Below are 24,202 nucleotides of genomic sequence, written 5' to 3' on the forward strand. Positions count from 1 at the left end.
ATCCAGCCACACACACACACATACACACACGCACACCTTCCTGCATGAAGAGTTTCCAAAGATCTTAATCAGTCAGAGAGGGAGTCAGTTGTCAGCATCACTCTGCTTCCCTGTGCCCCAAAAGAAAAACAGAATCTGGCTTCAGTTCATGTTATTTTAATGGTGGTGCAGTGCCACACTGTGGTAGAGAGAGACAAACATGGGAATTATTGAAGGAACTTTATCGAGCCAAATAAGGTCAATGCAACACTCAAAGAAAGAAGAGAAAAATAGAACCAAAGAACAAAGGAAACCATGAAATATTAATTGATGATCAAGAGAAAGCTATGAAATAAACACTTGAGGTTGATTTAAAAATTTTCAGCCAACTAAAATATGGAGTAGAACATACATTTTTTACATGCACTACTCTGTCTACAATTCATATTATCTATTTGAAACATCTATTTAACATCTTGATTCTCTCCTTAATTTTGACAAAAATATATTTTCCCACACATTTTGCATACTTCTTCTTCATCAAGCTTCATCATTGACTAACTCCCAGTATTTTAAACCTGTCAGCTTTGAGAGTCCTTAAGGTCTAAAGGCGATCACGAGAGTCACCAAAGATTTAGGATATGTCCCAGTTCTACAGGACATACTTATTCTATAGGCAGATTTTCAGTGTGTAGTGTTTCCAAATGGGATAACTGACCAAATGAAGTATACACAGAGAAGTCAGTGTACATACTAAAAGATAAGAGAAGCTACTTACAGCTGCACATAATTAAAACAGTTTGCTGGAGGAGAGGAGACAGCTGAAGAGTAATCTTAGAAAACCAATTTTTTATAGAATTCTTATAGTATAGAAACCAACATTATGGGACTGAGGTGAGCATGCAGATCACATTTTAGCTGTTTGGTAACCATGGTAATTGTGGTTAGGACCTTAGATACCTCTAGTCATTACAGATGAACAGTTCCTAAGTCTATTTTCCTATCCTCACTTAAGACAGGTGTGTTACAGAGGCATTCTAACTTCCCAAAACCTTAAGTAAACTTTCCTAACATTAGGATAGCCCATTAAGCTGCCCTAACTTAAATATTATGTTGTGGACAGAGCATCCGTGACATCAGCCATAGGTTTCTGAGGAGCCAGCTCACCATGTAGTCTTGGATGTGTCTGACTTGGCCTGAACTCCTAGCTAATCCAGAAATGGCCAAAGAGTTGGAGCATGGACAGAGCTGAAGTGCCCAATCGAAGCAGCTACCCAGCAGCTAGCTATCTGTGATAGTACCTGTCACTCAAAGCGGGCACAACCTTAATTATGCATAACTTTAAGCCTTAATATAATTCAGTAATTCCCATGCAGTTTTCATGAATGAAGAGAAACTGAAACCTTATTTGTAGAAGGCAGGAAGCATGTTTATTTCTGCTGTAAAAAGTTGGACATTTTAATACTCCATGGGGTTTGACTCACTTTTGGGGCCAAGCTCAAGTGACAACTTTAGGAAATGCAGTTTATGGCGCCTCTGCACTGGCTTCCTTTTTCAGCCCCGGAGGTTACAGCTTGATATATATTAGTCCTCAAAATTGCATTTCTTCTCCTGTAGATTGGCAGCCACTACGTTTGCTCCTCTACAATACGTGGTCCTATTCATGTGGGGGGGTTTTGGTCTCTGCAATGTACAAATTTTGGTAGCACACAAAATGTTTTTAACTTGACTTCTGCAGCCTAATGAATAGTTTCATTTAGATTTGACCATGTTGTTTATGGCCATAGCGATCAAAGAGCCAAAGAGCTCTTTGACAACACTTTAGACCCATTTCCATCAAATTCAGCCTGACATATTTGGTATTTTTAGAGACTGACTTTGTAAAAAAGAAAGCCACTTGCAGGGGCTGACAGAGTTTGAGTGAGTTTGAGAGGTTAAATATAAAAGTATTCAGATTTTGTATTTCAATGCATCTTCCAGTGCTATAATCACATGTAAATTAACCGCTGCCAATCTAAAGGTTTTTCATCAGTGTTCAAGTACACAAGTCTGTCTGTGCTGGACAGCGACCAGTTATTGATTTTAACAGGAATTTGTGGTTTGCAGTGAAGTTGAAGCTTATCACACGCAGTCTGTTATCAGCAGTCTTCGGGGGAACTGGCTCAGTACTGTACCTGACAGGCCTGTAAAGAGAAATGTTTGTGTAGTCCATCCTGACACGTAGATTTGTGGTTTCTCCCTCAGTGAGAGCACTGGGTGAGAAAACCCCCCGCGGCACTGAATACATGCCACATGATTTATTGTGCCTGTTAAAATGCAAATGAAGCAACGGGTAGAGGAAAAACAAGTGTTGTCTGCAACAGCGTAGTCACCTATAAGTACACAGAGCTGTGGCACGTTCCCGCTATTTTGATCACAGACACCAGAGAAAATTAAGGAATGCACACGACTGTGCAGCCAAGGAGAGGAAGATAGTGAAAATAAATGAAATGTCGAGATTGACCGTGGGCTGTGCTCTCACTTGAAAATGTATCTGTCATACGAGTGCAGTAAACACAAACGTAACATGTTTGAGAGGCGTAAAAAATAATATAGAAAGGAGTGTTATCAGTCTTTGCAAAGCACAGAGGCTCTCTGCGAGCACAGGAGTGAAAATCATGCGCCGCTGGTGGCCAAACATGCAGGATTCTTAGAGGTGTCTATTTTGAAATCTGTATTTTAAGACTGAATATGTGTCAACAAGACTGTCCCACTTCAAAGGCCCGGGGAAGAGTGGCCAACATTTTGCCCTAATTTGTGTCAGTTACTTGTTTAATGGTGCGTTCAGGGCAGTGCTTCTCAACTTGTAAAGTCTGGAGATTTTATATGCCAATTGTAAATGTGTCACATAAACTGGACCACAGTAATTTCAGGATGTAAATAATGGAGGCCAGGGTTAAACTTTGCAGCCTGGACATGTTCATCACTGCACAGGCTGTTTAAATCCTCATCAAATATTATGAGAGAAATCATGTGATGAAGGGAAATTTCAGCTCACACTTGGCCTCGTGTAAGAACCACCCATACGAACAGATTGGTCCTTCAGTGGTCCAAACTCGTCACAGGAGTCGTGTGCAGCTCGTCTGCTTTTATCCTAACCAAAGTTTTTCACTAATGACTGTATATTTCATTAGTTTGAAGACACTTTGAGTTTGAAAATTAAATGACCCTTCATAATTATGTCAACATTATCCTGTCTGACTGCATTTCACATTATTATATAATTGTAAATTTACCCACAGAGCCTCTCATCATTAACTTGATGACGTATTACCATCAGGTGTACTGGCCATATATCTTCAGATGCAAGATCATGAAGTCGCTGTCCACAGGAACGTCCTGACTTATTCTGTCCTCTGTCTCCATGATGGAAACTTGCCCTTGACCCCCTCCAACTGTTGTGGTCATCAATCTTACCTTGCTGTGGCAAGGCGTTTTTACATTTGTGGGTCTCTGAAAGCTGGACTTCAAACTCCAAACTTGTCAAGTTCTTCTTTTTACTCTATTGTTGGGGTGTTCATTATGCTAATTTACAAGTATCATGCACAGTGACTCAAGTACACACAGACGGATCATTTATAGTTATTTGAAGTTATGTTTGCTGCATCTGACGTGGCGTGTTTGTACACCCCCTGTATGAAAGAAGTTAGAAAAATGTAAGATAAAAACATGACAATGTTCTTGCATTCAGCCCATTATTCCTGCTAGGCTGTTTTAAAATGATTATTCCGCTAATGTTCTCGTTTTCTACATGGAGCTGTCCATACTTTGATTATGGAAAAGTGGAATGGTTGGATCCACTTGAGCCATTTTGCTTATTTGCAGTTTATCTTATTTGCATTTTCCACTGGTGACAGACTTGTTTACCATGCAAGCACATTTGTTCCACCACCTTCTTGAAAAGTTGTGATACCAGTTGTGCATATCCAAAAAGCTTTCATGATGTTTAAAAGTAGGAGTGTTTCTCCTTCCAACCACAAATGTGGACTTTTCTTTCTATGCAAACTATATAAAAAAACTGACTTAGAAGCATATTCTGAATGTTCTGTCCAAAAATGCTCCTAAAACCCAAATAATATCAAGCATATCCAACATCTTAATTGGAAAATGTTGAATTCTAATTAAGGTCAAATGCAACCAACCAACATCCAACCAAAGTATGCTGTGTTTATGACCTATATTAAATTCTGAATATTGTCATATTCTGAGTAATAGTTGGAAATTAGCATGCACATAAATGGTGTAACTCATGTAACAGCAAATAAAAAATAAACAGCAATATCTGTGTTAAATTAATTGCAGGGCTGTGCAGACAGTGACAAATAGAAAGTGATCTAGAAGTTGATTAAACACTCATGAAGCAAACTGTCACTCCATTACAAACAGATCAGAGCAACACAGTTACATTCTCATACACATACTGATATATACATACTAATATTAAATAGGCAAGTATAGAAGTTTTACGGCTTTTATGACCCAAAAAAAGTACAATCATAAAAATCAATAACTCGCAGATCTAGAAATGTTGTCTTGCTTCTCTCTTGTACCAAATGTAGGAAAAACAAGAGGACAACATACATTTAGAATTAATGAATATTAAAATGCTGAATCAGCTGGTGTAAGACACTTTTGAGATAGCAGTCATTCTGGTTCGTTCTGGTTCTAGTGCTAAACCTACCCAGATCTTAACCACAGCATTGCCACATTCTAAAACATAATGAGTTTGGACAGTGTGCACAATGAAGAAACAGTGTGTGCAAATCTCACAAACGTTACACAGATCGAGGGTTCCCTTATAGCCACATTCATCATTCAGTTTCAGATTTGGCAATTATGTGGCACTGACGAGATGATTCCTAATCGTCGTGGTGGAAATGTTATCAGATTTTACTCCGATGTGAATGCAGATATGTTTTTACCTTAAAATACTAAACCTCAGTTGCTTAGATGAAGAATAGATATGACCTGTTTTCTGTGACTCTGTCAGTGTATAAGCTTTTATTTGTGCCTATATACTGTATCAGCATGTGTATGAGAATGTGTCGCTGCTGAGGAGCTGTGCTTCTCTTGTAGTGAGTTAGTGGTGACTTTATCAACTGGCAATTAGCTTCACCTGGGTTTAATCAAACCCCAGATCACTGACTACGTGCACCTGTAGAGTAACCTTTAAATGGGGTGGCTCAGCAGGCGTGCTCTGGTTTACACTGTAGAAAGTCCAACAGGGACTGAAATGTTTGCATTTTTTTCCGCTATCTGCACAGCCTTGCAATGAACTGAAGAGTTAACCTCTGCTGATATGCAGCTTTTTCCTTGAGTATCACACCAAAGAAGACGAACAAAGAAAAGTTTTAATAGGCGCAGCTTAACTCTTGTCAATAACTCATAATGTAAACCTGAGTCTTAAATTACAGTAGATTGGATAAAATGTGTGTTTGTTTCCAAGAGAGAGTCTTCAAAAATACATTAATATTTTACAGGCAGAAAAATGTGTTTCCTGACATATGTGATAAATACCAAGCGACAGCAGATAGCACAAAATGTTTTTTATTTCACTGGATTCACATGATTTTTCCATTATAGGCTATACATGTAAGGTTAAAGTGCATCATAATCTTGGAGAAACTGAAATCACTTTCTCTTCTGTGATGAATTATTCTTTGTTATCAATCAACATTTTGAAACGGCCACGCACATTTTCACATAAATTCAGAGGAAATGACACCAAATCCTCATGTTCATGGTTGATGGTGTGGAACAAAGTCTGTCGTGGCTGCAGGAAATATATTGATGCGACAGTACATTGTCCACATAATCTGGGATAACAACATTAAACAACAAAATGGGCACAGCACTGCAAGGTACATCACTTAGAGTTTCCTCGCAGCGTTAATGTGTTTTTGATTCATTTTAACGCTAGGCTTTTACAATACGCTGCAGGCTGTGCTGAGGCCATTATTCTGTACATATGGGTTCATTCTGTAGGTCCACTGGTACAGAGCTGTAAAACACATTTGTAGTGTGTCGGTTTCCTGCTTGTTATCCCGATCTCCTCAGTTTACATAAACTTTGAGATGGCCCTCAAACTGCAAAGTACTCACGCTCTCCTCAGACAGTTTGATGAGTCCTTGATCCTTTACAGACACTGACGAGTAATATCCACAATCCTGAGTCTCACTAACCCATTAGAGAGACTTTAGATTTAATGAAAAGACTTCAAGTATTACTGGGTTTTGAAAATTTTGCTTTGAGTGGTAGGGCTCTATTAAGTGAGAAACCTATATAAAAATATTCAGAAAAACATTTTTTGAGTGCATATGTTTGAGGCACACAGGCAAAAGCTTGTGATGATTTGACCTTGTTAAAGTATTTCCTGCCATGATTGTCAGTAATTAAAGTAATGCTTTAAGTGACAGGTCACCCCAAAATCAAAAGTACTTTTTGTCTGGCTTGCAGTGCTTTTTTATCCATGGAGATTGTTGTGGTGCGAGTTGCTCAGTTTTAAAGATATCGACCGCAGGATGTCTGCCCTCTCTCAAACATAATAGAGGTAGATGGCACTCGACTTGTGGTGCTCAAAAGGCAAAGAGATCCAGGAAGTCCTCTTTCATACAGAGTTGCGCAGACAACCGTAGAAGAAAATAAGACACTCTGTCTTCTGGTGGAATAATACCTTGAATTTATACTTCAAGCACAGGCAAACAAACAGACCCACGCGTATCGACTCAGGTCAGACCCAGATGAAGCCCAAAAGTCGATACATGTAGGTCCGTGTCTGCACAACTTTATATTAAGCAAGGCTTCCTGGATCTTGTTGTCTTTTTGCACTTTACTCTGCCTCATTAAGGAGCACCTGTTGGATCAGCGGTCTGAGCCATGCAGCACTTTCTTTTCCTATTATGACCTGCAGAAATATATATTTAAAAAAACTCAACAGCAATGTCTCTTTCCTGAAATCATGACCTGGTTACTTAACATAACCCCCAGACCTTGGTTTGAGCAGCTTTATGAGGAACAACTTTCTTTCTACCGTAGAAAGAAAGCAGTAAAGACATTGCTTTTGAGTTTTTCGATGTGCAATATGGGGATAACTGACTGTAATCTAAGTCTGGCGCATTAATCACGAAGGGACATTTTAAAGCGGTCTCTGCATCCAGTTCCACCTTCATGTCCGTTCATAGGACAACATCAAGGTGACTTTGAAAAGCATACTGCCCACCACTACTCAAAGACTCAAAAGGCACCCAGCAGCACAATGTGGGTAAGTTGAGAAACATACAACTTTATGCAAATGTCCTCTGATGCACGAAGTAACAACCTCATGACAACCAATCATGTTTTCGTTTATTACCTTGTGAAACAGAAATAGTTTTCTATTCCGCCCAACTGCATAAAAGTACTTCAGAAATAATCCGTCATGGTCAGTGGCTTCTTAAGTCTCTATGCTATAACTTCAAGGAAGATTTCAACACATATCATGCGGATGTCCAGTCAGTGTAGATGGTAAATGTAGTCCACTGAAACAATACATTCCTCAGTTGCTATATTGACCAAGAAAAGCTGTAGTAGTAAAACCTGTAGTTCTTCCTGCATCCAGTGACATCACTGGAGAAACTACAGATGTTGCAGCAGGAGAACCCAGCTTCCTCAGTCAATACAGACCACACTGAGGAATTTATTGCTTCAGCTGACCACATTTACCAATACTGATTGCACAACTACATAAAAAGGTGTTGTATTTTCCCTTTAAACTTTAGTAAGAAAAAGGGTTTGTCAGAAAAACATTTTGATGAGCTAATAAACTACCTCATCATGTGCCACTACAGTGAAAAAATAACTACCCAGTTAAAGCTGAGCATTTAAAGTGCAAACAAACCTGCAAGCTTCAGACCCACGTGTGACAAGACACTGCATGCTACTACATCTACTGATGTGATTGTATGTAACCATGTCACGTCATTGGTTATTTACATTTTGGGGTCTGTGGAAGCAGTGAGTTAGTAAGTACGCGTTGTGCTGTCTGTCCTGTATTGTGGTAAGTTGCCTGTGTTTTGTGCCTGTGAAGTGGAAATCTGTCCTGACATTTAACTGTTTTAAGACAGTTCAATGTCTTGTCATCATGATTTTTCCAAAAAAAGTGAACAAGTAAATCATTGAGTGCACACTGTCTCATGCAGTTTCATTGACGCTGACTTGCGCTGTGTGTTGTTGCATCAGAACAAGTTTTGCCGTTCTTGTTTCCACAGTCTTTTTCAAAAGACACTTACAAAGACTGTGATGAATTGAGGAAATAATGCATGGATTCTAACTTTTTTTCTTTAAAGAATCCTCTGCTGATGTTCTTTATGCTGAACTGCACTGCATGTTGCATGCAGAGAAGGAAATATGGCTACCATTTATTAGTCCGATTTGTAGAAATGTCATCAAATGCCAAAGCGAATGATGAAAGCTGAAGAAAGCCATTCTTGAAATGCAAAGCCGGAAAGCTGAGCTGCCTTGGACCTCCAAATCCTGCTTATTCCGTGATGTCTATAAACTGCATGAGCATTTGTTTATGTGGAATAATCTGTGGGAGAAAATAACCTGCATTTGCACTTTGCCCTCTAAGTGGAATTAAAAATGTGATGACTGCCTGCATATGTAGAGATAAACAGCTGCTCAGATAACCCTTTTTGACCTTTACGTGTCCTAAAAGTTTTGAAGCAGCTAAAGAAAAGACAGAATGGGAACTGAGAAAATTGTTTGGTAACTCGGAAACTCTCTTTGGAGGGTGTATAAAAGCTGTACTATAAGTGGAGGGCTGGCCCATGAACCACATCCTCTATACTCACTTCAAACAAATAATCTGTGCATTTATCTTTGATGTATTTGCAATTTATGTTTATTGCACTTGTACGGTCCTGAAAAACTAGGGTAAGATTGTGAACATGATTATTATAAGAATTTATTTTTTAATTTAAAGCAATTTTTTCCAATATGCGAGTTAGCACAGAATGTTAAAACTGAAGGTGCCACTTAAAAATTTATCATGGACCATGGGTTTTTGGTATTTTGACCCAAGGTCAAGAAATCTTGAAAATAATATATAATGTAATAATTTATGGATTAGGATATGTTGTATTTACACTGCATTCTGCTGTGTTGAGATACTGCAAGGCTGAGAAACCTTGCCAGAGTTTCCTTTTATAAGTTTTCTTTTGCCTTTTTTTTTGTAGCAGTTTCTAACTTTTTAGATTTCTCTACAATGCAACAGGGATTTAATGATGTTCCATTTTCAAAACACTGCCTACAGGTCAACGTTCTTTATTTCATCAAGAAATATCCCAGCGTCTGCTAGATCAGGGGTTTTCAAAGTCTGAGGCTTTGGGTCTCCCCTCAGACAAAGCTTTGAAACAGACGCCCCCATTAGTTTACTTGCTTAGTTTTGCTCAAGTCCTGGATATGTATGGATCATGATTATGTTATTTGATCCCTCAGATGCATAACAATTGAGCCAAGATAGTCTAATAATGTTGTTTTACCAAACTCCAGACTACAACAAAGACATAAAAACGGTCTGTCCAGAGGCATTTATTAGTTTCATTTATGTGATTTCTATCTGATCTCTTTTTCATAACTAATGTAATTAGTTAGAAACCAGAGCCCACCTCCCACATTGAAAACTTCTGTACCTGATCACTATGAAATGTGTCCTAACAATCCTGTCTCCTAGAAGTTAATATACAAATAATTTTCAACTCCAAACCCTGACCAATGTATAATGAATTCCATGGGGTACTGAAGAATTCATAGCAGACAGGTCTCTTTTGCCAAACATCTCGGCAGCTACTGAATGGATTGCCGAGAAGTTTGGCATAGAAATTCAAATCTATATTTGAATTTGGTCTAGTTATGCCTTAAAACATGTCCCAAACCTACAGCCTCAATTCCAAAGGTGGGACGTGTGTAAAAATTGATTAAATTCAGAATGCAGTGACTTGCAAAATTTTAATTGAAGACAAGTTATATATATATAATGCTCAAACTGATTAACTTTATTTTGTTTTGTAAGTATGTGCTCGTTCTGAATTTGATGCCTGTTCTGAAACAGTTTGGACACTTTAAACACTAATTGTTGAAGTTATGAAAGTGAAAGTCTTTCCCAGTCTTAATAAAGGACTTCAAGTGCTCAACAGTCAGCGGTAGGGTTAGGATTAACGTTATATAGGGTCACGTTTTGTGCCCTCTTGTACCCAAACACTTTTACTACAAAGCCATGAAGTTGTAACTCCTGCAGACTGTGTCTTGGCATTGTCTTGCTGAAATAATCAGGGGTGTCCCTGGAAAAGACATTGTCTGGATGGCAGCATATGTTGCTCCAAAACCTGTATGTACCGTTCAGCATCAATGGTGCCTTCACAACTGTCCCAGTCTTTTATTACCCTTGTCCCACACATGGTGCAGGCATCAAATTCAGAATGAGTGTTATATACAAAAAACAAAGTTTGTCAGTTGGAACATTAAATATCTTGTCTGTATTCAGTGAATTCACAGTCAAAGTTTTTATAAGTCATTTCATTCTGATTTTACACAACATCCCTACTTTTTTAGATTTTGGGTTGTATTGCAAGTGCCACATATGCCCTGTGAGAAACAAATTGGTCAGCACTGAAGGGTTTCTACAGTGTATTTGTTTTGTATGTAGTATACCACCTCTTATTAAAGAAACTAATATAGAACTTTAGACATTTTGTCTTCACATAGCAACTGATTTAGATGTGTTTGTTAATCTTTTTAAGTGATGTGATTATGTGTGAAATTGAACACCTCAAGTGTGTCGTCCATGATGGTTTTCAAGAGTAGCTACCGAGTTGCTGTAATGAAAGCAGAGATGAAGGTTTTATTGTGTTTCAGGGTATTAGTTTCCTGGTGGCTCTGGCACGATTTGTCTCCAAATTCCCCCTGAAAAGAGCGACACACTTGAGGTCTTGACAACTGAAACCTGAAGCAGTGTATTAAAAGCTCGACTGCATTCCTCATCACCTCTCTCCCTCTCTCTTCTCTAACTTTCTTTCTATCCCCTCTCCGTCATGTTAAACCCTCTCCTCTCTCCTAAACTCCTCTTCCCCGCCTGTCTTTCTTGCCTGTTGTGCTTGCATATCCCGTCTCCCTGTCCTTGCCCTGCAGCCATGGAAGGCGGCTCAGGCCTGGGCACCGGAGCCATCGTAGGCATCCTCATCGTTGTCTTCTTCCTGCTGTTGGTCGGCGTGGACGTCACCTGCTACTTCCTCAACAAGTGTGGACTCCTCATGTGCATCGCTGTTAACTTCTGTGGGAAGGCCGGGCCGGGTGCCAAGAGCAAGGACATTGAGGAGGGCAAGGCAGCATTCACGTAAGTGAACGTCATCTTGTCTTATCATGTGCTGATTAAAGCTGCACAAACTTTATGGATCATACGACTGTAATATGAAAAGATTTGCTCACAATAACAGCTCCACAAACTACTGATCCGTCAATTCATATAGATAAGTCAGCTAGTTAGCTAGTGTTCTGCTAACAGTAGCTAATTTTGGATGAGACTACCTTTCCCTCAGCAACATCTTGTTTCTCACTTCCAGTCTTTATGCTACATGTCCGACGACTTTTGGTATTGTTCTTGTATTTTGACTGTAAGTTTGTCGCCAACAAATATACTATTTTCCAAAATGGTGAAGAATAAGTTAGGTAAAAAAAAAAGAGAGAGAGAGAGAGAGAGAGAGACAGAAAATGTTTGTTTGTCTTTTAATTGAGGAAAGAACTGTTGATAACCTAGAATATTTTGAGGAAATTTCTTCCAAAATAATTTCTATCACTTTGATCACCACAGGCTACAGCCCAGTAAATTGAATTTACTATCTTAGCTCTATGCTGTTTCTTTCAGCTCACCAAGACTACATCCTGTTTTTCCCAGGTTATACAAATTATTTACCTGTAATTTTATACCACAGAGATGTTTTTTCTCAGGTTTTGGGGGAATACATTTCAAATGCAATTCCAAATACAACAGTTCACAGATTGAAACTGTCAAAGGCTGACTCGCTACTGAAAACAGCATGCCACAATTAAAGCAAACGCTGACAGTAAAATATTCAAAACTGTATTTATTTTTCTCTTGTAAACATCCAATCATGTCAGAATTCAGTTATTGCATATTAGCCTTTGGTTGATCAAAAAATTCTGTCAAATATATTGTACTGTCTCTCATCGCACCGGCTATGAAGTTCACAACACAGCACAACAAATAAATATTTCAACTGAACAGCCCACATGAAACAGATTTATTGAGAACGAATCATACAGAGTTGGTATTTGGCACCAACATGTCACTCCCAGAAAGCACTTACAGAGCTCAGCACAATCAGAGAGCAGTGTGATGAGAACAGACGAGCCCCCGAGGGAAACCTACAATCAGAGCCGGCAGGTGGAGGCAGGTGGAGGATGATCAAATGCTGGAATGAGACAATTAGAGAGCGTGTTTGACAACTTAAATCAACGGTTCTTAAATAGGGTCCAGGTATCCAACAGGGGTCCATTCTGCTCATCGTTATGCAGAATAGCCCATATCATATTATCTTATGCATTATATTACTACATTATGATGAATGATCCATTAATATGTTAATCTCTTTCATGTTGCAGCTGGTAAAGGTGGAGCCAATTTCACATATTATATACTACTAATCCTAATGTGTATAATAATCTTAATCTGCAAAATTATCAAAGAAATGTACAATATTGGCTTCCAAAAAGTAGTATAAAGTGTCATACACAAAGTGCCTCAACAATGTCCTTAAAGACAACACTTGAGTAACTATATTAAGTTACTTTCCACTACTTTTCTTCTGTGATGTTTAATAGATGTAGCGGCAAATGAAGTCAGTCAGTTAGTGTGTTAGCTCGCTAATTGTCTGTTCACTTCTGACAACAGGAAAGATGAGTCTAAGGAGCCGATTGTTGAGGTGAGAACGGAGGAGGAACACACTCCAAACCAGGAAGGGGGTGGTGCCACTGAGCCCAACGAGACCACGCCTTTGACAGAACCTGAGTGAGTATGGAACAGAACCAGCGCCCTAGCTTAGGGGTTGTCCAAGATTTTCGCCTGTCTTTTTACTTGTTTAAAATTATGTAATTTAAGGCTGAGAGGCCAAAAAGGAACACATTTTATAATTATCAATATACAGTCTTATGGCTCTTTAACTATATTTAACCTTATAGGTAACCTATAGTTTCTATTGAAACCACACCACAATGTAGCAGCCTCAAGTCAAGCCCCAGGTGGGGCTGCCAAGCTACAGCACCAATTCTGACCACTGACTGTATGAAGATGACATGACTCCACTTACACCCACTGTATAAAATGAAGCCAAAATATCCCTATTATGAGTGCTGACTTCTTGGTCTGATGAAGCAGAACCGCAGTGATCACCTGGCTCAGCTGTCAATCACGACATGAAACTCGCTTTTTATAGCATCACATAACTAATTAAAACTAAACCATGTCCCACCTGCTAACAAGGAGGGGGCAGGATTTTAGACCTATCCTGCAACCAGCCACCAGGGGGCAATCAAGATGTTTTGGCTTCACTTTCTGGGAGCTCTCATGTCGTCCACCTTTATATATGTTAGTGATTAAGACCAACAGAACACCCTGCATTTTCCTGGTTCTGCTTTATGTGAAAACCATGCTAGCATCCTAAACCCCAAACTTCAGTTTTCTTTCTCTAGTTTATTGTTGTATTATTCTTTGTTTACCCCTTCACAAGTATTTTGTTGCTAACATTTTGACTGTGTAGATTTTACTTTTTCACTGCAGCGCAGTAGCACTCACTCTGCCTTGTTTATTCCCTGACCTGCACTCTCCCTCTACCCCCTATATTTCCCTCAATATCCTTTTTCTTTCTTTCCCTCACCTTTTTGGCTCTGTGCTTCCTCCCCTGTATCCTCCCTCTCCTCCTCCCCACCAAACAGGCCTGCTGCTGCAGACACCACCACCACCACGGTGGTAAACTTGCTCCCCTCCACTGCCACTAACTCAGTTGCCGAGAGCTTTAGCACGGCACAAAGCAGTCCTGCTAGCGAGTGCACTACGCTAACCACCAGCGCCTCCAGCCCAACCAAAGCCGCCCCCGCCAAGTCCTCTCCCAAAAGCAGCCCCACTGCCCAGTCCCAGTCCCAACCTGATGTTGGGCCCCTGGTTGACCTGAGTGACACCCCTAAAGTTCCCCAATCACCCAACCCGACACCCTCAGAGCCAGTCAGCCCGCCCTCTGCTAATGCCGATGGGCCTCAGAGCCAGCGCGACCCAGTCAAAGCCCCTGACAGCAGCCAGAATCAGGACTTACAAGTAGAAGGCCCGACCAAGGATGCACCCAATGCCCTGTGCACAGACTCGACCACACCAGCCCAAAATGAGTATGAACACTGCCATATCCCCATTCCTCCACTTCCTCAACTTCTGTTCTGGTAGCATCCCAATAGCACACAGGTGTGCCATTTTTTAAACAGGAAAAATCCACCCTAAGGTTTTGTTTCCATGTATACGGATCATTTTGAAAATGGGTATTTTCCCCCCTATTTAAAAACATCCTCAAAAATGTCATTTTCTATCCCAGGGACAGAAGCACATTATCCCAGGAATCCCAGGAACTGCACTTACTTTTAAGGAATGATTTCAGCGACCAGCAAAACACATTTCATATTTCAGGCAGCATTATACCTAACAAGGAGAATATTCTGTTCGCATTCAGAGGTTGCTGGTGCGACACAGCAGAGGGCTTTCCATGTTTGTGCCACTATGTTAAACATTTAGTCTGCCTAATAAAGTCAGTCACCATGCAGAGTTAAAAATCAAAGCTCTTAAAAAAAACTCTCACTCATTTGATGTGAGATTTCAGATCTTCAGGAGATTTTGGCTTCCTTCTTTGAGAGGCGCATTTTGCCACAACCAACTGTTGAAGGTCAATAATGTCTAATTCAACAATACTTCAAACAGCAGAGAAAAATGTTCTTGACATGCAATACTGGCTAATTGTTTTTTTTAAATTATACTTATGTGAAACCTTTTTCTTTGCTTTAAGTATTTAACACCCTTCTGGCACTAGAATTGCTCACGAAATGTAAACAAACCAGTAGTCCACCATTGTTGTTGTGGATTCAGGCACTGCACAACAGAAAGCATTTTCAGAAATCTCTTTCTGTTTTAAAAAATACCCAAATACTTGTAGACCTAAAGACCTTAAATGTAGACACAATGGTTTTGGTGTCAGCCTCAAACTATCACGAAGCTGAGATCAAAAGGTTTCTCATCTTCATTACATTGTGAAGAAGCCCAAAGTGTACAAAAAAAGTGAGGTTAAAAATAACAGCAAAGTGTGTCAGTCAGTCTTAGACTTTCATCACTGCTTCCAAGCACCGCTGCCTTTCAGTAGATTTTGACAGCGTTGCCTGATCACCCCCTGAAAACATGTTTGGCTGTGTGATTGCCACCAGTGCTCAATAAATATATGCTCAATAATATATATATATATTGCAGGAAAAAGATCCAGAGGCAGCGATACCAGTATCTCCACTAACAACAGCCTCATTATCCCTGAATGAAATGCAGCCAGAGACCTTGTTGCAGTTTGAAGAGGGAGCACAGCTGGGATTGTAGCGATGCCCCAGTTTTCAAAAGCTGCATGACTAGCCAGTGATACTGTATTTTTACATACTGCCACCTTTTACTGAGAGCTTTTCAGTATTATGTGGGGGTAAAAATGTCCGAAAAGCCAAAAATGTATATTCCAAAAACACTATTTGGAACACCTGATCGCTGAATGCTTCCAGGAATGTACTGAATATCTCAGGTTGACAGTTACTGAAGGAACATCTAAGGGTGGAATTTTCCTTTAAGAATGCCAGCTGTTGGCCATGTAAATGGCAGAGGAATGCAATCCATTGGGATGCCTCCAGTGCATGTCTGTCTTCATTCAACCACCACCTCCACCCTCCACCTGTTTGTTTGCTCGCTTAGTGGAGTCACCTTTTCTCCTACCATACAGCTTCTTTATATTTCACCCAGATTATCGCAGCCACTTGCTGCATAATTGTGGGTAACATATAGCTGAATGTGGATTTTTTTTATTTTTTAGAACAAATCTTGTTCACACTTCAGGTCTTCTAGAAATACTTACAGTACAAGCAGCACCTCCAGCACTCATATTACATGTAGCATTCGTTCTAAAATTTTAAGGATAAATCCATTTTATTAACACCTGGCTATTATTTTCATCGTTGTGGCCATCATCCCTATAACTAAGGTTAATCTTAGCAATTAACTTGGTAAGTATAAAGAACACTACAAGTCAAATGGGGTAAGAAACATAAGCAGTCAGATGATCAACAAACCTCCAGGGTAGACAAACACTGGACAAAATGAAGGCAGATAGTAAAACTGTCGGTTGTAAACATCCATCACAGTTTACACACCAATTTCCTGCTTCAGGTGCGACTGTTGTTGTGCACTCTCACTGTTGTTCTGTGCAATTCAATTCAAATCACTTTGTTTGTCCCCAAGGGGAACAGTAATTAACAAGTAACACAAAATTTTGAAATATATGTTACAAGTGACAAAGAAAAGCGAAAGAAGAACACACAGTGCAGTAATACTGATTATAGTTGTACAAAATATGCTATACACATTATGATATGAATATAATTCTAATTATAGTACAATAATGGGATAGTGCAGTGTACACAGTATTTGTATTTATGGTTATTTCTATAGTATATAGGTGGGGATATAATTAGATGCATGATGCCAGTCTGCTATGGGGCAGATGGATGAGATCTGGCAATCCCTCCAATTAGGAACTACTACCAACATTACACATAAAAACTGGGTCTTATCTGAAATCTAGTTGCAAAAAACCCACAAGAACAGTTTACACTGAAAAAAAGGCAGTTCTATGAAATGGTTGCAGTATGGTTAGGTTGGGGCACAAAAAAACTATATTGTTAGCAAGTCCAGTTGCTTACAAAGAGCTCCTAAAAAATACCATGACCTGGACAATTCAGAATTTTCACAGGTATGTCCGTTAGGTTTAGGCACAAAAAAATGTTTTTTTAAGTGCAGAGTAAGCCCATATTTGGGTCATCTAACATAAAGTTATATGCCATACAACTTTTGATAGCATTTTATGGTTTCACATCGGACACGAACCTCAGACTCCTGGGTGAAAATCCTGTGTTTGTTTGAGCCATTCATCCACCCCACCTCCTCCATGTGTGGACTTTCTCCCTCTTTTTACTACATCAACAGCCCAGGGGGGTTTGAACAGCGGCAGATAGGTTTGCATAGAAGTCACTTGAAAAGCCTGGTGCATGAGGATGCATGGATTTCATTGGTCAAAAGTGAAGTCTGACAGAGAAATTTCAGCAGAAACTACACATACACAAGCACATCTTAGAAGTGCTAGACTCAGTAGAAATGATTTGACTACCTACTTGGTTCAGTGTAAATGTTTTTTGCACAAAATATGGAGCTCCAAATAAAGCCGTTTAGAGAAGTTATGACTTTGTTGTAGCGATGCTGCTGTGTTCCCAGATTACGTTGAGAAACTATTAAAATAAGCCTCAAGTTCTTCAAATCATCTGCCTATCCACATAGTGTGTGCAATTTTCCATTATGAACTCACAGTTTGTTTTGCCTTCCAATTTAAAACGGTCTATTTAGTCTGTCTGCCATGTTACAGTGAGTGAACACCACTGAATGTAAACTTTAGCTGACTGTACTTGATTTAGTAACAACAACCACATGGCTGCAAAAAATCCGGCTAACTGAGCTTAGAATTGTCCAAGCTGGAGTCTACGAAGAAAAATAAGACTCAAAGCCTGCTGCGCAGCAAAAAATGGGTTCTTTTGCACAAAGAAGAGAGATTTCTTCTTGTGGGGAGCTCCAAAGAAAAATACAGCCCCTCTCAGTTGTGCAGGGGTGAATAAGCTTGTTCAAGTAAATTAAATACTTGTCACAAAATGATCTGCAGTAGTACTACTTCTATGATCTGTGTCCTCTACATTTTGATAAAGAATAATAGATATTGAAGGTCAATCAAAATACCAATCTCTGAATCTCAGAGATGCTGTTTTCTGTTTAAATTCCTGCAGAAAGGTTTTATTTCAGTGGTGCTATGAAGGGTTGTTGTGTGGAGGTTTGCCCCCCAGGAGTCTGCAGATGTTCCTGATTCCTGACACCCCGTGTGGATGATGACAAAGCTTTGGCAGAAGACGAATTACAGAGGCTTACTGACAATCAGTCCTCTTTCTCTCCCCTCCTTCATCTCACACTTTGCTCACTCAGATGGCCAGAAGACGATGTCAGTGATGAAGTATGGGGAGTTGAGCGCTAGTTGGATGCAGGGCTCTTGTCAGCTCAACATCACCTTGATATAACCAAACTTGTCATTGTAGGGATTTTTCTTCATAACTCTCTGACAGGACTGAAGTGCAGCTCTCCCACTGATCTATGTGGTGATCCTTCTTCAGCATCCCAACACTGAAATCTCTTGTCAGGTTTCTTGTGGGTTTATTGGATTTCTGAGTGACGCAGTCCTCCTCAGGACCCATTTTTCTCTCTTGAGTAGGGACGTATCTTTGTAGATCTTCCCACAGACTATAGAGCCGTTGCAGATCACATACGGAAAGCCTTCATGATGTTACTGTTCAACACTTTCAAACAGTTTCAAACAACATTCAGTCAGTCAGTATAGCTTTGAATTGCTCTTGATTATGTGACAGGATTTTTTTTTCTATTTCAAGAGAACAGTAACCTGAATAGTTCTAAAAGGGTGCAAGTGCTTGAGGTACATTAGTTGTAAGTATAATTAAGTTCCATCAAAGCGATGTAGTGCCCATTGACTTGAGAGTGACATTTATAGATAGTGCTGCATGAAGGAGTTTTACAGTGAATGTCAATGTGCAGTGTTATCATGTGTTGGCTAAACCTGTTCATTATGCTTTGATATTGCAAAACTAATATCATAGTTGAACTGAGTCAGACTGAATTAAGTGTGAGAATTAAATGTGGTGAGAATATTTTATGGTAACACTTGTACGAAATTATTGGCAACCTGTGACAAATCACAATGAATGTTGGCAGATGAGAGTGGACTAACTTAAACTGAACATATCCAGGAGATAGCAAGTGTGGATCAATGCTGACAAGGGTATGAATTTAGCATATTTATTGTTTAGATTATTTAGTCATGCACTGCCAGGATTATTGCTTGAGCTGTATGACTTTATAGATCCTGAAGGTGAACACTGATAAATGTTTATCTTCAGGTCATGCATGCAAGTTTTTTGATTTTGGTTTGTGAAGCGCAGAAATCACAAAATCACAGCCACTCCCATTTATTTATTTTGCTTGCTTTTCCGGTATTAAAGGCTGGTATTTTGGGATGGTTGAGGCAACATGAGCCAGCATTTTACAGACTTCACCAACACTTTGGTCAATGACAAAACAAAACCGGCTGTTTGTGTCTCTAAAACTAACAGCTAGGTGGAATTAGTGGATATTTATGGCCCCCTCAGGACGAATCTAATTATTTTTCTTGAGTTTTTCAGGCCAAATGTCCAACTTACAACACAAGAATGTAAATTGGCATTGAATAATCAGGATTTATTCATTTTCACCAAAGGAAGAGTCCTTTTCATTTTTAACACTCTGACACTCCCTTTAGCACCATTATCAGGGTAAAGCAATTTGCTAACAACATTCATGCTCCCAGGGGGCTGATCTGTTTGTTTTTATACCTTCAGGTCAGATTTTACAGCCTCAGTACTGCTCCAGAAAGTGGCAACATATTCTATTAGCAGTTCAGTGTCTTTATAATATATGAGAAGTCATTGGATTGCAAAGTGTTTTGCTTTTTTTAGGATTAAAGGCTGGAATTTTGGCTATGATGGGTATGATAAAAAACTTTGAGATAACTTAGTAAGTTGGTTTGGCCATGACCTGCTTAATGCATAAAACTGGCCTGGCTGAGACCCAGATGGTTCAGTATTTTTCACAGACCGTGCCAGGAATCTGCTGCCTGATCACACCTTTAGCATAGAAATTCCTCATCTAAAATAGTGAGAGTTGCTAGTTCTCTGAAGAATTACAAAGTCGGTGTGATAAATCAAATCTCTTTGCTTCATGCAGCATGAAGAGAAGACTCGGGCACAGTGTTCTCTGAAGGGTCTTTCACAGTATCTTGCCTTATATACAGACACAACAGTCGCTGATTCCATAAAAAATTTTGATTCAATCATTCCTTCTTCCAGATATTAACAATGTGTCAGCACAGTAGCCTTCCTGAATACAACGTCTCATTGATTTTACTTTCAGCTTATTGCCATCGTCCTTCCTCACAATTTAGACACAGAGAATACCAACATCGATGCATCGATACAGGGGACTTAATGTAAAATGCGATAAGGACAGTATGAATTTGGGACTGTAGATAATACTAGGGCATGGGAAAAAAATCACACAATAATTGGTCAGTCATTTTTCAACACCGTCCCCATCACCAGCACTTTAGTCCAGGGCAGAACACAACTGGCTGTTAGTGTCTCTACAACAGCCAGAAGACTTGCTGGATATTTGCAAACATGTGACTTTGGTGAGCCCCTGAACTTTTCAGGCTAGAATTTCCACCTCTGCCATTGCCAGAATGGCACTGAATTTTCTGGGGGGCTTTTGGGTTCTGCAGAAAAAGAGCACTTTCAATTTTGGACACTCTATCACAGGCCTATTCAGTTACTTAAAAAAAAAGATCAGATTTGATGAAAGCAAAATGCCAAGGGACAATGCAGCATTTAACATATTCTTTCATTTAGTTAGTTTAAATCTCCTCTTCTTAAACAGTTAAAACTTTTTTAAAATAATGAGTGTCTCTGTGATTAATAACAGACATGATCATCAAATGGGCTAATCAGCTGACTAATAAAATTCTGATCTTCTAATAAACAATGTAAACACCATTAAACTTGGAATGTGATCAGATTATTTAAATGATATTTTTTCCAAATGATCAAAGGCCCGGTTTGAGGCTGTTAACGCACCTCGAGCACCACTAGCATGAAGTTTGCATACAAGGTATTTCACAATCTCACAGGCAGACTATTAGTTAATCCGCTGACGGCATTGCCCAAGAGGATGAATCTGTTTGTTTTCAAAGACGCCACATTCTTCAACCTTCAGGCCAGACTTTGCACTGTTGGTCCCACTATAGCTCCACAAATAGTAACACCGCAGGACTGTAAGATGCAATGATTACTGCAGCCTGTAGGGCGTGCTAGTGGAGCTTTAGAGTTCAGGCTTGTTTGTATGGGCAATAACACATTATTTAACCCTCATCCTACAAACATATGCATCATACAAGGACGACCAACGTGGGTCCCTGGGGACCCCAAGAATAAACTACTGTAAGACACAACCATAAGGCAAAATGTGAACTCATTTCTTTCTTGTAACATGATTTGTCCTGTAATTAATTTCATCTGAAGAAACAAACAGATTATTATCATTTTAGGAACAAATAGTTAGTTAATTTGCATATTATATATAATAAAAATAGACAGAGCACATGAGTGAATCTGTGACAGAGTTTCCCTACCCCCCCCCCCCCCCCCCCAGCATGGGATACTTTAAATCAGGCCCCATGGCAAACATGAACTGCTTAGGTGGGATTTTGATTTTAGGTGGGTGCTTTTGAACGCTTATTAACACATAAAGCAGTTATGTTAAGTCATTAGGAATAAAACAATAGAATAAAGAACCTGTAAGACATGATACATCTACACATCTATACATCTGGAGTCTGTGGTTACCTCTGTCTGTTAGGTTAAGGTTAAAATAACATTAGGATCAAAGTTTTCAAAGATCACACATAGTCTGAAGACATTTATATGAAGGTGGTTTCAGTCTGTAAGGGTTGGATATATTTATGGATCTTGTATTTGGGGCACTTCCTGGCCTAACTTTGTAAGGCCCGCAGAGAGCTTGTATATGTGTCAGCAGGAAAGAGAAGAATATTGATTAAAATTGCTATTTGAGAGCTGACGCAGAGGCCAGAAGAAGAGAAGAAAAGGCATCACATTCTTTAAATGGAAGCGGCAGCAGCACATTACTCGAAAGTATATATTCCAACAAGGGCACATATGCTACCAGCAGAAAATGTTCGACTTAAGTGAAGTATGGCCTTAAAGTCTCTTTCCATTCTGTCTTGGCTCAGTCCAGACGGCGTGTAATCCTCTTGTGTATTGTAGTTTGTGTTGTAGGTTATGCCTCAGTCTTTCATTCCTTCATGCATTGTGCCTACTGTACCGGCCCTGTCTCATTCCACATCAGCATTCATTGTTCCTTGAAAATAGCTGTGACATCCATGTACTCTTATTTGATGTCTGGCTAGGATAGTGAGCTTGATCCCATTATGTGTGAAATGCATTCAGTTCCAGGAGGGAAAACAAATTCCCTCAAAGCATCTTGCATGTTTTCCCCCCATTTTTTTCCCTCCTTTCTTTGAAAAATGACACAAAAGGCAGCTCAGAGCAGACAGTTTAGCTGTGAGAAAAAAAAGACTTAGTGATTTGCTTTTAACAGAATCTCCTCTCTTTTTTTTTTTTTTTGTCTCTTCTCCCGGTCCTGTGTTTGTCCCCACAGCGGTAAGACTGTGAAGGACGATAACACCAAAGGCGAGACGGAGGTGAAGAATGCCACAGCCGAGGTGAAGACAGTTCCCAACGAGGCTCCGCAGACGAACGGCAACGAAAGTAAAGCGTAATTTCCCCACCCGAGAGCAGCGGGAAAGACGAGGGCGGTTGGGGTATAGGGAGGGTGGTTGGGTGTGGGTTTTTAAGGTTAAAAGAGGGGCGGGGTCACAGTCACTGAAACCTCAAAGCAATGTCACACACCACCCCATTGCATCAGAAAAGGCAACAGAAAAGCTTAAAAAAAAAGAAATCATGGGTCTCTTTCAACAGTGTCTTCTGACCAGGAAAATGTAAAGACCTCATGCACATGCCTTAGTTCCTTTTACGACAGTTTATATTTGTTTCGTCACCGAAAAAAAGGAGAAATTCATACTTGTAGTTCACCCTATCTCTTGTATGTAATATTAAATTGATCAATTGTTAAATATGGAACAGAATCTATACTATTTCTTTTAGATAACCATGGTTGGACTGTAGCTTTACTTCACAGATTACTGCCCAGCACACCTGTAAGACTGGTACATTACCAATACTACTATTCTTAATGCAGTATGGTCATCATCGTGGTAATGGATTATGGGTCTTTTTTCCTTTGTCGATATTTTGTTGTGTTTAAATAATGTGCAGACGTTACTGCCTATTTAGCTTTTTTAATGTGTTATTTCCAGGGCTAGAGATTAGAACATTAGCATGCCTGTTTTTGCAAAGTTACTGTATTTCTGTACATGTTGCTGTCATTTTGTTCCTCTGTAGATGTTTTCCTTTTTTTTTTTTTTTTTCTTAAAAATGATGTCTAAATGTGTCTCCATATGGTTCTGGTCCAGAAATCATTCAGCCTAAGCTATGAGAAACAGAAGAAGACACCGGGGAAAGATTTATCATGCTATTAAAGTCAAGGTTCAAGGGTTTCAACCCTGTCTCCCTAAAAGTTCTTGTACAGTACACATATATCACCTGATACATTGTTAAAGAAACATTACTTCTGCGAGGATAATGTTCACTGGCATGTTTTTTCATTGGGGTTTATTTCTGTTTGCAAAGTGTTATGTTTTTTGTACCATATGCATTATGTAGGGAGGGAACTGCGATAGATCATGGGTGTACAAAGTCCTGCATCCCCATGTAGTTCCAGCCTGGGAACTAGATGAATCTCTGAGTTTTCATTTGCTCTTGCAAATACATCTGCCCTCCCTTCCGTTCAGACTGAATTCCACTAACCTTGGATCCAGTCGGCCCAATCTCAACCTTTTATTTAATATGGAGCTGGCACTACAGTTTTTGACAAATGAGGAACACCGGTCGAGATTTGAAAAGTTATGTCACACTTGCTGCTCTGCCTGGTCGTAGGTCTGTCTAGTCACGTCCAGTCAGCAACTCCACCTAGTTGTTTTTTTCCAGAAATGCATTTTAGTGCAAAGTTTAGCTGTAA

At 39.6% G+C, this 24,202-nt stretch overlaps 1 protein-coding gene across 1 annotated transcript in view; it reads left to right on the top strand.

Moving 5' to 3' along the window:
* Window positions 1–23,919, top strand: part of ncam1a (neural cell adhesion molecule 1a) — a 397,669-nt gene extending 373,750 nt beyond the window's left edge. Inside the window, exons 16-19 of the mRNA XM_084730006.1 lie at window positions 11,185–11,389; window positions 12,965–13,081; window positions 14,005–14,448; window positions 22,724–23,919. Coding sequence (XP_084586132.1) covers window positions 11,185–11,389; window positions 12,965–13,081; window positions 14,005–14,448; window positions 22,724–22,844 — 887 coding nt within the window. The 3' untranslated portion in view covers window positions 22,845–23,919. The remainder of the gene's footprint in view (window positions 1–11,184; window positions 11,390–12,964; window positions 13,082–14,004; window positions 14,449–22,723) is intronic.
* Window positions 23,920–24,202: the final 283 nt, after the last annotated feature.

This window comes from Lutjanus erythropterus, chromosome 11, assembly GCF_056507025.1.
Source record: "Lutjanus erythropterus isolate fLutEry1 chromosome 11, fLutEry1.hap2, whole genome shotgun sequence".
Lineage (NCBI taxonomy): Eukaryota > Metazoa > Chordata > Actinopteri > Lutjaniformes > Lutjanidae > Lutjanus > Lutjanus erythropterus.